At 39.4% G+C, this 14,873-nt stretch overlaps 2 protein-coding genes across 4 annotated transcripts; both read right to left on the reverse strand.

Moving 5' to 3' along the window:
* Positions 1-632: 632 nt before the first annotated feature.
* Positions 633-12,205, reverse strand: hgs (hepatocyte growth factor-regulated tyrosine kinase substrate). 3 transcript variants are annotated; one of them, XM_016673533.1, is made up of 20 exons: positions 12,028-12,205; positions 9,250-9,334; positions 9,085-9,160; positions 8,558-8,650; positions 7,679-7,796; positions 7,503-7,555; positions 7,295-7,363; positions 7,033-7,157; positions 6,289-6,409; positions 4,896-4,994; positions 4,701-4,796; positions 4,554-4,592; positions 4,300-4,464; positions 3,982-4,195; positions 3,735-3,907; positions 3,504-3,644; positions 3,229-3,412; positions 2,362-2,492; positions 2,086-2,268; positions 633-838 (listed from the first exon to the last, which is right to left on the reverse strand). In XM_016673533.1, exons 1-20 carry the CDS (start codon positions 12,062-12,064, stop codon positions 728-730), a joined length of 2,313 nt encoding a protein of 770 aa, XP_016529019.1. In that variant the 5' UTR covers positions 12,065-12,205; the 3' UTR covers positions 633-727. The 3 variants fall into 3 exon arrangements, with proteins under 3 accessions (XP_016529019.1, XP_007556323.1, XP_007556325.2); XM_007556261.2 differs by having other exon boundaries at positions 6,289-6,382; positions 7,679-7,802; XM_007556263.2 differs by having other exon boundaries at positions 7,679-7,802.
* Positions 12,206-13,918: 1,713 nt separating this feature from the next.
* cldnk (claudin k) lies at positions 13,919-14,857 on the reverse strand. Its single transcript, XM_016673536.1, has one exon. It carries the CDS (start codon positions 14,818-14,820, stop codon positions 14,173-14,175), a length of 648 nt encoding a protein of 215 aa, XP_016529022.1. The 5' UTR covers positions 14,821-14,857; the 3' UTR covers positions 13,919-14,172.
* Between the last annotated feature and the right edge of the window lie 16 nt (positions 14,858-14,873).

The following is a 14,873-nucleotide window of genomic DNA, read 5'->3' on the forward strand; positions in this document are numbered from 1 at the left end:
CAACAAGGGTTAGACAACACTTCTATAGCATCCCTTTAATGCATTTATTGATTTTAGAAACTATAATCAGACACTCCACAGTCCAAACTGCGCACAACAAATAAATCCCAAAATAGAAGGAACTAAATTTGTCCGTGAGGGACACCTGGAAAACCAGATGACGGCCAGCTTTCACAACTCAAACAGCCCCTCGCTTCATCCACAGCCTCTTTAACACCAGACAGATGTTTCCTCAGTCGCTGACAAAACAGGTTGTAATATTCCACTGCCATTGCAGAAAATCTCAATTCAACGTGCTAATGATTTATTTTAGAAAAATACGAAACAAAAGAGGCGGGTCTTATTTTTGTCTTCTAAATAATATAATATTTTCTTACTCATGTTATCTTGAACACCACTGATTATTATTTTTGCGCTTTAGTTATTCGTTTAATAAAGAAATACTACATACACATCAGCCGAAAGATGACAGAAGATGGGGGTCGTGGGTTTTGGGGCTCTCCGTAGCAGCTTCACCCCCATATTCCCTCACTTTATGGGGGGGAAGAGGCAAGGAGAGCAACAGTTCTGCAACATCATCACAACATTTCACTTTGCCACAACATCACAGCAAGGTGGAAGGTGGGAATTTAGTTTATATTTCCAAAGGGAAACCTCTGAGTCCAGGAAAGGGGTGTTAAAGGAAGAGAGAAGGTGTAGTGTGTGAAACTCTGCAGTGTGGGAGCTTTCAGTCGAAGGAGATGAGCTGTGCCTCTGCACTGCCGGGAACCGCTTGAGGCACCTGCTGTTGTGCCTGGGGCTGCTGTTGCTGCTGCGGCGGGCCACCAGGGGGAGCAACCTATCAAGACGTAAACACAAAGGTAAAAAAAAAAAAAAAGAATGATTAGTGAAAAGAGATCTTAAAATAACCTGGAGTTTCTGAATAGAAGTCGCAGGAGTGAGCTTTGTTATTATACCGGTCTGCAGGAACCACATAGTTAACCTTAAAATGTCCTTAGAGTCCTACAGAGGAATTACTCTGCCTAAAAAGTGCATAAGTGACCCGAAGGGCTAACATCCAGCAGCAATAAATGCAGCCTTCACAAAACGCTTTGACAAACCAGTTTTGGATTAGCTACAAGCATCTCATCATAAATCCAGTACCTTTCATAAAACTGTTCATAAGTGTGAAGTGGATTAATAATAGCATACGACGTTTTTAACATTATTTATTGGTAAAAATCTGAGAGTGATTAGCAACTGCATCGAAAGCTCTTTGCTCTGATGACCTCAAATAAAATCCAGTGGAATCAAATTAATGAAAATAACAGACAAAATAAAATAAAATTCAGACACTTTCTACTATGAAAAGAAGAATGGCTATAAAAAAAAAACATATTTCTAAATGAGCAAAGATAGAAGACTAAACAGATGCTGCCAAAATTTCAACAAAAGGCGTTTTTACAAATCAGTGACACAGTTTAAACAAACTCACTTCAGAGTTTTACTTATATAACGTACCATTTTCTTTTCATTTCTCTATTAGGCAAATAAAATGCACCTCCACCCCCCAAAAAACTATAGTGTTAACAAGACAAAAAATGAATACTTTCGCAAAGCAGTGTATAACGCTTGGCTCTGCTCTGACCCCTCTCTACCAACAGATGGCGTCTCGGTAGGCTGCTCTTTCTGTTCTCCATGTTTAATGTAATCCTCTCACACAGGGAAGTGGCCATCCCAACCACTGGGACTAACCCACCATTTGTCACGAAGAAGGAACTTCCTGGTTTAACCGTTCAACAGCTTGGGTATTGTCTCAGCTCTCACTCTAAACTGTGGCTCTCCAACGCTGAGTCCTTTATCCACAACATTAACACCATCATGATGAACTCCATTAGTATAAAAGCACTGTCTCAGCAATACTGACCACTTAAAGCACTTTAGCAGAACAAGGACTGTATGTGTTGGCTACGTAATAAAAATTAAAAAAAAAAGGAGAAAAATAGTATATTTAAAAATTAAAAAAAAAAGGAGAAAAATAGTATATTTAAAAGTGAACTGTAGTTAATGAACATTTAGTAAAGAATCCACCAATATTTAACCGACCTGCTGGTACATGGGCTGCTGTCCCGGCATGTAGGGCTGCTGTGGGGCCATGTTGGGGTCCTGCCCTGGCAACGCTGAGATCATGTTCTGCATGTTGTACGGTTGGTAACTCATGTAGGCCATTCCGTTGGTGGGAGCCGCCTGCGACATGGGGGGGATGCTTTGGGCTTGGGAGACCACATTCTGCACACAAACATAGAACAGTAAGGCGTCGTTGCCTTAAATGGACCGGTTTTAGTTTTAAATGATCAAACATTCGGATGGAGGCATTCGCACCTGGTAGGCCTGTGTGGGCGTGGGCTGATAGTTGGAATAGGGGGGGCTGGTGGTGGGCGGGGCCTGGCCTGGAGGAGGCTGTCCGTTGGTGCCTGCAGGCTGGTACATGTATGCATTTACCATGTTGGGATCTGGCAAAAAAAAGAATAAAAAAATAATTAAAATATTACAACTTTTGTGGGTATGATTATTGACCTTAACACACCGTCATTTTCATCAAGAAATATATGCATAAAATCACTGATGGTTCATGACGAGGGAAGATTGTCAAGCTCAACAATTATTAGGAAAAAAAAAAAAAAAAAAGCAAGTTTCCCAACAATATGTAAATATGCAGTCATTATAACATGGTGATAACAAAAACATAAACAACCATTTCAGAATGTCATGGGTTATAATATTTTCAAAATAATCTCCACAACAGGAATGTAAATAAATCAGTAATGAAAAAGTGATTAAGATGGCCTTTCAGAACAAAGTTTACTTATAAAGCCATGCTCCACATTCCTCTTGGATTATTAGATGACGAGTTTAAAAAACATCTAAAGTTGAAACAAATTGATCTCAGTGTAGACAGGACTCCTTTCCATATGGAATATGAAGTAGATCTTTATCACAGCACATTTAAAGACATTTTAATAACCATGGTAGAGGCTGGAACTCTGCGTTTCAGCTACTGCTTGTGGACGAGCAAAATAAAAGCAATGTTGACATATTTATCACACTGCTGGGTTCAGAGGTCGAGATGTTCTGTGCAGCTGGTGTCAGCGGACAATTTACTGTGTTATAATTTCAAAGAATCACGTCTTTATGAATTAACTGGTAACAAACGGTAAACATAGCAGATTTTCTGGTGGAACTAGAGACCTGTGGGAGCAGGGGGCATGGCCTGGTACTGTCCCGGTGCAGCCTGCCCTGGCTGATTCATGTACATGTTGTGCATAGGCGAGCCCTCCACAGAACCAGCGGGGCTGAAGGTGCCAGGGTAGCTGGGTGGACCACCAGGCTGGTATACCACCCCTCCAACGACATTAGGAGGCAAAGACTGCATCTGCATAACAGAATAAAAAAATATTTATAAAAACAGGGTGGATTTGTTTGTCAGGAGAAGTGTTCTTTTATTGGACTGAAGCAATGAGTACCTGGGCGTAGGGCAGAGAGAAAGCAGGCATCTGGGCTCTCATCTGGATCGTGTGTTTCTGCTGCTCCAAGCGCATCTGCCTCTCCTTCTCCTGCTCCTGGAGGCGCTGAATGGCCAGCTGCCTCTGCATCTCCAGGTACTCCTGAAGGTCAAGTAAACATGTTAGAATGGTAATGAATATTACAACAACACATCTGTTATTAGTGGAAAGAAAACAAAAAAACAACATTACCTGCTTTTTCTGCCTCATGATCTCCAACTTCTGTGCCAGCTGGATCTGCCTTTGCCTCTCTGCCTCCTCTGCAGCTCTGCGGAGCTTCTCCCTGTGTTCGTCACGGAGCGCGTTGAGGGCAGCGCGGGCGTCGCGCACTTGCGCCAACTTGTCCTGCAGCCCCTCGTAGTACACTGACAACATCCAGGACATCACAGTTCAGGGACTGGACATAAGACGGAAAGGCATTCGCAAAGCAGAAACTCACATCGCTTTTCATCCAGCTGGTTCAGGATGTCCAGCAGCTGAGGATGCATGTTGTTGATGGACTGAAAGAGGGACAGCACGGCGCTGTCGTTGGTAATGCTGCGGCCACGCATGTGGTTGCTCTTCATGCGGTTGAGGAACGTAGTGACGGCGTTCTGCAGAGCCTTGAGAAACTGCTCGTGGTTTTCCTCGGACTCGCCGTTCTGGTATGGTTGCTGAGGAAGCGGCGACAGAGAAGACATGAGCGGGGAGCTGATGCTTCAACAGACCCAGGTCAGTTTAACGCGTGTCTGGACGTCTGTGTAAAATCTGGACGTACCTCGACTATGCTGACGGGCTGGACGGGGACGTGACTTTCGACAGGCTGGCTGATTGGTGGAAGGGGCTCAGCCAGCGACACGGGAGCAGGAGCTGAGGGGGTGGGACTCTTCCGAGCGTCTTCCTGCTTCTTTTCCCAGTATGTTCTATTCAGGTAGCGCGCCAACTGCAATTAAAAGACAATTAAAAATTTAAAAGTGGCAACTACTTCAGTGATGATATGAATAAACTAATTCATATTCAAGGTGAACGTACCTCAGGGTCTACTTCTTCGGCAGATGGAGCAGAGGAGTTCTGCAACACACAAATGTTTAAAGGTGATCCACAAGGAATCATATTTATAAAGTACGTGACGTGCAGTCATTTTTTTTTTATGAATATGACACTAATGTTTGTTATTACCACTGGAGAAGTGTAAAGGGTGCTGACTGGAGGTGCTGAGGAGGTCACTGGGGTAGGATCAGCTTTGGGATACATCGAGTACGAGTTCTTGTGTCTCTGCAAGTGACCACATGAGTTCGTTTTTTTTTTCTTTTTCCTCCATCTGACAAACTGGCATTAAATCATCTATTCATTCAGCATGTAACTCTAACCCACCATCCTCTCCTTCTCTTCTGCCTCGCTTTGGGAAAGAGCAATGGCCAGCTGCAGCTCCTCCTCCTCCTGCAGAGCTGCTTCATCTCTCTTCGGAGGCATCTGGTCAGAAACAGAAGCAAGAAAAACACCCAAAGATAAGAAACTCGACAATCCAACGATGAAGGAAAAGATATAGTCACACAATTTATCTACATGGCAAGTAAAGATATGTAAAAAGACTTGAAACACATTTATCTTTTGCTGTAGCATCATAACCTCACAAACAATTTAGAAAAATACAACCTTGAAATCAAGTCCATGAATTTGGGGGGGCGGGAGGGAGTCTAAATATTTATTTACTGGTGGCACAATTATTGGTACTACTGGTTTGTAAAAAAAAAAAAAAGAAAAGAAAAACATTTTCGCCAACTTGTTTTGACTTTATTCAGTTTTCTAACATTGAGCATCAGGTGCCCTGAGTTTAGGTGGCCAAAAGCCAAGTCTTCTCACTGAGATGTGTAGTTCCCACACATTTATTTTTTTTAATGGCAGGTCAGAAAAAAGATTTTTCTTCTGGTCAGTTGTGCACTAACCCCTTGTTGCTAGTGGCTGGTATGGCCTGAAAAAAACAACCTGAGGACGTGTCTGGTCGCTATGGAGAAAACTGTAATGTAAATTTTGAAGACTGTTATCACCTCCTTCACCATTCTAATCATTGTGTTTAGCAGCAAGATGAATTTGCATCCTGGCCTGGGCGCATGGCTAAAAGCAGTGGGCCTTTGTGTTGTGTCGTATTTATAAACAAGGGAAACGCAAATGCCAGGATTATTAATTACAAATTCTTGAAATCGTTGATCAACTTCAAAATATAAAGACAGAATAAAAATGGATTCTGTCCATTTTTATTTTATCCATTTTTTTATTTTTGGGGGTTCACAGAACCCCCAAAAAATACCAAGTATGACACATCAGTGATTAATGACTAATACTTATAATAAATAGCTACATTGTTAGAAGTAGATGCAATTTTATAACAAAGACAAAATATACATTTGAAAAAAAAAATTAACAAATTTATCCCAAGGAAAACTTTGGGCCAACGATCCTTCTCTGTACGTTTCTTTACTAAATTTAAGAATCAACTTAAAACCTAAATAATCACACGCAACTCAAACAGGGCCACTTAAAATTATCCAGTTTATTTTAGATGAAATAAACTAGAAGCAATAATTGTACCACCAGTAATTACGTTAATAAATATTTAAGATGCGTTTCTTTCTCCACTGAACAAATCTACTCAAATTAGAGGTCGGATTTTTCTGAACTCATCAGTTTAAGATTATGCTACTATAATAAATTATCTATTTACTTTGAAGCTCTTGTACATATTTCACAGACAAAAGAAAGTAAATACCTGAGACTGTTGGGACAGTGGGCTGGTCAGATACTCGGGGGGCAGGTCAGTCGAGCTGGAGGAGGACGAGGAGGGGGCTTTACCTTCGGCTTTCCTAAGTGGAGGAGAGAGGGAGGGGTGGCTGGTAAGGAAAGGGGGTTCAGGGAGGACAAACAATCTTGTGAATCAGGGAAGAGCATGCTGATGCAAACACCTGTGACTCTCCAGACACAAAACAAGCAACAATTAGCACCAACAGGACATATTTACGTAATTATTAAGTTATTAGTTAAAAGACATCTACAGATTACAGTTCACTTCAAAACATGATTATCTGTGTATTACTGAATTCAGAAACGGTACATTGTCAACATTTACACGTGGTGTTACTGACACAAAAATCTGAGGAAAAGCCCCAAAATTAATAAAAAAGTGTAATAGATTTTTTTTTTCATTTCATAAAACAAGGTTAAAAAAATGTCAGTGACATTCACACAGCTTTCTGAGCTTCATCAGAAGCTCAGAAACAAGGCTAGTTGTTTACTGTTTACATGGAAACACTGCTGTCATCATACTCTGAAGCTGCAAGTAATATTTGCCTACATTTTCATATCTTATTTTAGAGATTAATGAGTTTTTTTGTATGTGGGGGAGAAAAAAAAAACAAAAAAAAGTTTTCTACATGTTCGTAACATCTCTGCCAGACGACACACACTTTAGTTTCATATTCAAAGACACTCCTGCACTTTGGTCAGGGAAACTCACTTGTTTAGCTGCTCAAAGCAGGGCTCACACACGCGCACTTCCTTCTCGATGCCAAACTTTGGAATGGTGGAGTACTTAGACGAGCACTTCCCACAGAAAATTTGCCCACAGGCTCGACAATGATGCTGGAAAAGCAAGGAGCAGAAATCCAGGTGAATCCTTAGCTGCAGCTTTAAGCAGTCAACTAGACAAAGCGCTTTGATGCAAGGAAGAAAAACCATAAAATCTTCATGTGGCCCAGTTAGAAGGAAGCCCAGCCCACCTTTCTGGTCATTACTCCAAACTGAACTCTGCACCTGTGACACTCCTCAGCGTCAACCCAGTCAGGGGCCTGCAGAAGGTGAATATGAGGCATTAGATAAGGTGAAGCAAATGTATATCTTTATCTCAATCTATCAGTAAGAGTCTGTTTTTATCATTTTAAAAAAGAAAGCACTAAATTAGTCATTAAAACAGGATAAAAGTCTCACTCTCTCAGCTGCAAACATGGCATCACTCTCCTTAAACTCAGGAAATACATGACCTATAGACAAGAAAAAGCAGTTTAGAGTGCAAAATGTATGCAATTCAAGAAGAGTTTCATTTCAGGTGAAGATAAGTCATACAAGTATTTACAGAGTTATAAATACAGCTTCTGAACACTTACCTTCCACTTTTAAGATCTGATAGGTGTCTTGAACCACCTTGTATTTGGGTTCGTTTCGGAAAGCGTGAGCCCAGGCTTGGATCAGGTAAAGAATCTTATTTCTGACATTTGGTTCCGTCTGTTTCTGATGGCAATAAAACAAATCACAGTCAACAAGGAGCCTCAACACATTTGAAGTGAACCTTTTGTCTTTTTTTTTTTTTAAATAAAAACAATTTTTGTTGTCATAACAAGCCAAACGAATTCAACAGTATTTAGTGAGACCATAAGAAGTAAGGGAGAAATTCCCCCTGCTGTTTTTCTGATGTGAAAACACTCATGTCACAAGACAATTACCTCAGCAGGAAGTAGTAAGAAGAATGCGCTTAAAAAACTAGAGTCACATGATGCAGTGTGAACCAATCAGATATTTCTGGCTCATGCTGCAACACATGCAGCAGCAGGAGAGCAATGAGCACTGATTGAGTCAGATAAAGGGCTGGGAAAGGGACAAAACACCCATGAGAAACCAAAACTGCTCTTTCCCAATTTACCAAAAATGTTTTAATTGTTATTTAAACATGGAGAGTGGAGACCTAATGGAAAGTTGCACAGAAATATTTTTAGTCATAAGGTCAAATATGTATTGCTTCCAGCTACTAATGGTATCAGAATCACATAGTGATGCCCAGCTCGACTCCAGGAAAATGTCTATGATAAAAGCAATAAACTCTCCTCTTTATCAAAATAGAATACTGTCATAAAGGAACAAATATATGTCAAACTGTATATGATTAGGTTAAATAAAAAAAAAAGAGGTTACAGTTGAGTGAAAACTTAAAGACAATTGAAACAGCACAGAAGAGATTTAAACAGTTTTAAAATTCAGAAGAACACCACCTTAAATAGATCCTTCAGTTCTTCCATGGTTTGTTTACTCGCGACCTCATCGTGGATCGTCTGTCCGCAGTTCTTCACCACAGACTCCAGAACCTGAAGAGAGACGGCCATTTTCCTAAATGTAATCCTTCACACTGTTAACCCCACAATGTGATCAAAGCAACATAATGGTATATACCGTACAGCCTCTCATTCTCATGTTTATTACTTAAATTCCCCAACATTTTCTATTCTGTTTTGTTTTTCATAGCTTTGGAGTATAGCAGTTGACAAACTCCTGAAGGCTTTCTGTCACTATGTTTAAAATAGTTGCAAAAACTGCAAACAAATTAAAAAGTACACAATTTTAGTAGAAATGCCATCTTTACAAATCCATATTCAAACCTCTAGTAAAACAACAACAAAAAAAGTAAAACATGAAGTGCGCTTTTTACGGCCGATTAAAATAAATGAAATGGGGATTTTAAAAACTTTATAAAAGTTCCCCTCATGTTCAAAGTTCTAATTTTCCCCTTATAGCATCTTACCTCAAGTGCATAGAGCGCCACATGGGGATTTTTGTCATTCAGTTTCTTCTTAATGGCAGCAATAGCATATTTAGCTCTTCAGGGAGACAAAACGTTCACCGTTACTTTTAAAAGTCAAATATGCTAAAGATATGATAGTTAAGGATATCAGACTAAAACACTCACTGTGTGTCTCCTTGCCGAATGAGGTCACAGATCTGAAGAATAGACTCCCAGTCAGTCTCCAAAAGCAGCTGACTGGTTGCTTTATCTGCAAGCAGCAAAAATTACTCACCATTTAATGAGCTAAAAGATTTGGAAACCACAGTTTAACAAATACAACAGCATACACCATTTACCGTTCAGATAATATCAACTTTTATCCATATGTCACTAAGAAACCTTTGCATTTTAAAACCCTGTGTGATCCCGATTGGTGAGATTTAAAAAAATAACTGGTGGCCAGATTAGTCTGAAGGAAATTTTAGCTTGTTTCTGTGGCAAACAGAAAGTTGTTTTCTTTCCTCAAATGGACAGCTTTTTTTTTTTTTAACACTGACCAACAACTGGATTGGTTTCAGATTACCTTCCTGTACATAATTACAATTGTTGCTTCCTTATTGTTGCTTTTTGACACACATTATTTAAAATATGCAAAATGACAGATGTCCTCTAACTTTCCTGTAGAATCCAAACTTCAACGCCTTTGCTTTTGGCTCCCAGATTAATTCGAGACTTTCTTCATTGCAAGACTTTTGAAATTTCATTTGTAAGTGTGAGAGCCATCTAGTACAGTAGAAGTTAGCCTGGGTATCTTTATAATCGCGCTGACAACTACGGACTTTGTGCTTCAGGCGACACACTTTGTTCAACCAGAATGGTTGAAGAAAGGTGAACATAACCTTGGAATTTATTTAATTTGTAAACATTTTAGTTAAATATTCTTCACCATTTTAGAGATGCTTTTATGCATGACTCAGTTTATTGACTTTTGGTGGACAAAAAAAAAAAGCTGTTCACAACAGGACCTTTTTTCAGGGACCATATTTCATAACCACTTATGATCTATACTCTGTCAACAGGAAATGTGGTTATGTGACTTTAAATATCATCTACCTGCAGCAGGTTACACAGTCATTTTTGACCACGGATCATAATATTTCATACTTATCAAGAAACTAAATGAGAATCTAAGCCATAATTAATGAAAATAGTGAGGATTATGCAGAAAATAATGTATAACTGAATTGAATTGTGATTATTTATCCACAGAATTCACTGAAATACTAAAACAGCAAAAATAATTAAACTGACAGATAAATTATTTCTTAAAAAAAATAAATGTTTTTACCCCCCGCCCCCAGCAGTAGACTCAAAACATTTTATTAAGACGAGATTTTCATCAGTTGGTCTTCAAAATTACAGTTACTAATCACCATGTTGCTCAGGATGTCTGCAGTAATAGAGATAACTTAAAAAGTTACAAAATTAACTAATCAGTGACAATTTCCCAGTAGTTCCAAACAGACCGAATCCCTGTGGCATTCCAAATAATCCCCATTTTCATATGGTTTAAAAGAAATGAGGCCTTGTAGAATGAAACTGTAGGTTTGTGTCGTCTTGATTGGCTCCGAGTTGAATTCTGTGGTTTTCACACCAATATTGTTACGCATTAAATTTTACACGATCTTTCTGAATATCTTCAACTAGTAGGGCAACACGATATAAGAAAAATCTCAAGACTGATATATTATTATATATTTTGATGGCGATTTCAATGGTAAATACATATTTTAAACACTCTTCTGTTTCTCACTCATCAATATTATGCTTCCAACTCTCTGTAGGCTTAAGGCTCCACCTTAATAGCTAAATAGGTGACTGAAATGCAGATTGCAAATACCTGACAATTAGAATATAAATGCCAACAAATATATTATTTAAGTTATTTGTGATATTAATGTTGCTCTGACTGATATTGTAATGATGATATATTTTCAGTGTATTCTGTTGTCCTCATTTTGGTATACTGCTATTAAAAAATACCATCTTTAATACCTTTTACCATTATCCTTTTAAGTTTTGCAATGTTCCCAGCCCCCACATTGGACTAGCAAGGTTTTGTTACTTGCTGTGTTTTGAATTTGGGGATAGGTATGGCAAAACAAAAGCAGCAGGTCGAAGTCGATGAACCAGCAATAACATGGTGATGAGAAAATAGAATTTGTTTATTTCCTTTGGGGTGATGGGTATTTCACCTCAAAGAGCCTGGTGAAAAGGAACTTGGAGTTTTCTCGTTACTAGAAAATATGAATTTGTACCGTATCATTTCAATTTCTCCAACTGATTTAATCCAAGAAAATAATTTTTAAGTTATGACTTTTTGATCATTTGAAATGAATGGATGTAAAATTTGATTACTCTTACCATGTCACTAACCTACTACATTGAGAGGAGAGTCTATAAATACTGTTTATATTCGTTTCTAATTATATGACGCCAGCAGCTACTTACTGGACCTGTTGTAATATCTAAAAAGAATACACTTTAACCAGTTACATACATGACAACCGCACAATTTCATTTTTTTCCCTTCTATTTTGACATGTAAAGAACTACATAGTAGGTGTCAGCAATGATTTAACTGTTAGCGTATATACTTTCGTTAAGGAGACATAAACACATCTGAAGACAACCGACAGTCGGGTTTACCTTAACCGCAGTTTCCGCGACTCTAGAACATCGCGTTTGAATAGACAGCATAAACTGTATCTCCAAACTTATCCAGTTGTTTTAATAAATTAAGCGAGTCTGTCAGGGCCTTCGAACAATAGCAAGCTAAAAGAAGCTAGCTGGCCTTAGAGCCACAGCCCTGTCAAAACAATATGCTGTAAAACATCGCACTTTCAGACTCACGGTTGAATAAAAGCTGATAACTATTAAAGGAATATGGTGTGAACTCACCTAGAAGCCTCTCAAAAGTGCCTCCACCTTTACCCATTGTCAATTCAGTTTCTGAAAGTGTCCGACGAGGTGCTTCGTTTGACCAGCGGATCCTGATATTTTCACCCACCACTGCGGCTAGCCTGTTAGCTTATCTGCTAGCCACAGAGTACAGCTGTGTTTTAGTCACAACTCTTCCTGCTTCTCACGGCGACAGCCATTGGGCGTCTCCCCCTAGCGACGAAACGATGAAATCACAAGACCAGTACCTTTGTAAAGGAATGGATGATCAACATTTTACAACAAAATACAAAACTGTTATTCAGCAGCGATAGTTCCCCAGTAAAAGAAAAATTGCTGTTTTGTCAGCAGCTTAAATTATTAATTAAGACTGTTTCACATTTTTGCTTTAACCATTTTAACTGGTTTCTTTTTTTTTAATGGTTCCTCATTTTGTGCAGACCAGATTTTTGTGTACTGCACAGAGTACTACAGTTTCTGGCTAAAATATTCATACTTCTTGGACTTTTACTTATACAGTAGATTTAAAGCAACAGCTTTAATATGGATAAAATGAGAAACTTTAGTAAGAACAATTACACAATTAGAATGAACACATCTCAATATGATTAAAAGCTAAGGAATAAAACTGAGTTTTCAAATGGTTTTCGAAATCGTCTAATACTGGGGAGGAATTGAGGTGAAGATACAGTCTGTTCCACAATTTAGGAGCAAAGGCCCTTACTACTCTGTGCTTTAATTTGGACCTCAGGATAGCTAATAGCAGACCTCAAAGATCTAGAGGAGGAGTCTTCAAATCCAGGTTTCCAGGTCAGGTGTCTTGCAACTTTTAGATGTGATTGCTGTAATATAGCTGATATCCTCTCATTGTAAATTGTCATCAAACCTTAAAGTGACTTTAAAACTGGACCAAGTGTTCAAAATATAAATTATGCACTTGTTCCACTCTGCCGCTTTACAGTTGGATTTTAAATTAACGCAGACTTAGAGTATTTACAGCCTTACTCCACAATCACTGGTACAGGCGTACTTAGGTCATGTATGAGTCACCACCTGGCACTCAGAACACTGGCCGCTGTTGTTACGTTGTTGGAATAATGGTTCTATAATGTGGCATTGTGTTGCTCGCTCCTCTGCGGTTACAAAGCGAAAGGAGACAATCTGATGGGGGTGATTACATCACAACAGAAGATAAAAATAAAAAGTTTCAGAAATCCTGAAAAAAAAAAAAAAAAAAAAGATATTTATTTGCTTCGTATGCGTTGCATGTGATGACTCGGAAGAAAGATCCAGAACAAAGAAAAGTCCTCTGGTACTTATTTCATCACATATTACAGAAAAATAAGTACACCGACTTAACTAAATAATTCTCAATGTAGCTCAATGATATTTATCATTGATTAATAAATTAGTGGAAATGTCTATTATATTTTAAATAGGGCTACTTTATTTAAACTGTTATATTAAAACGCATTAGCAGAGTTTGATTGAAATGTGATCCCTCACAGTAATCTGTTGATGTTGTTTTTTGGGGGGGAGGGAGGACAGTGGGGGTTTGCACTGTAAATCATGTAAATTATGTCTTTATGTTCCTGGCACAGTGTAGCTGGGACAGGAAAGAGGAGATGGTAGATAGGACAACACACGAACACACACACACTCTTCTCAACAATATGGCTTCTCAAGTAAATGTACAACAGCCCCTATTGTTCTATTGTTTCTTCTTCATTCAGCAGAAGTGATGTTTATGTATTCCAGTCAAACATGGTGTCCCTTTACAAAATACTGCAGTTAATGTAGTTCTGATGTAATGCATCTTTGGTAAAAACATACAGTTCAAAGGTTTTCAAAAGACATTTTATATCTGTAAAAATGTGCACACACAATTTTCCTCATTAGAGGATACAACTTTTATTGTATTGGACAGACAGAAAAAAAAAATGTTATTCAAAAAAATTGGGTATGAAATCATAAAAAAAAAAAAAACATTACATTTTCTCTAAAAAGATTCATGTAGCTTTTTAAAAGAAAAAAGTAAACTGGAGAAACATTATATGTATAATTATGAAAAAGAGCGAACTCAAGAGGAGCAAAAATGAGTCATAATGTCATCACTTGGGGTGCATTTGAAGATCTTGAGGTGTTTCAGACGTAACCTTTGACCTGTGTTGCGGGAGCTCTACGGGGACTGCTTTCTCCGCTGCTGAAGGTGGGAGAACCCGGGATCCCAGGGGGACTGGACCCCCCATAGAGCAGAGAACCACCAATCAGGAGCAAAGCTGACGCCACCCAGCCGATGTAGAGGGCAGGGCCGAGCTCTCGCTTGTGTGGAGCCGCCACGTGTGGGTCATAGAAATCCCTGATGATGGAATGGGCCGTCCAGCAGACAGGAACGAGGTAAAGGAACCCTGCGATGGCAAACATGGCACCAGAAATGCGAGCAATGCGGGCTTTGAGGCTGTTGACGCCTATGCATTTGGTGCACTTGACTCCGAGGACCCCCAGAGCCAGAGCGACGCCACAGAGCAGGATGGAGAACACAGTGAGGCCGCGGGCGGCCTGCATGTCGCTGGGCAGAGCCAGTAAGCTATCATACACCTTGCACTGGATCTGACCTGTGCTCTGCACTATGCAATTCATCCACAGGCCTTCCCAGATGATTTGAGCCGTCACTATGTTGTTGCCTATGAAAGCAGTGACCCTCCACAGGGGGATGGCACAGACCACTGCACCACCAACCCAGCCTACAATGGACAAGATCAGGCCCATCAGCTGCATGCCCGTGGTTGCCATGATGGAAGGTGCTGCTTGAATCAAATGGATTTGTCTTGGTTTTATGTAAGCCT

The sequence above is a fragment of the Poecilia formosa genome, unplaced genomic scaffold (assembly GCF_000485575.1).
Source record: "Poecilia formosa unplaced genomic scaffold, Poecilia_formosa-5.1.2 Scaffold78, whole genome shotgun sequence".
Lineage (NCBI taxonomy): Eukaryota > Metazoa > Chordata > Actinopteri > Cyprinodontiformes > Poeciliidae > Poecilia > Poecilia formosa.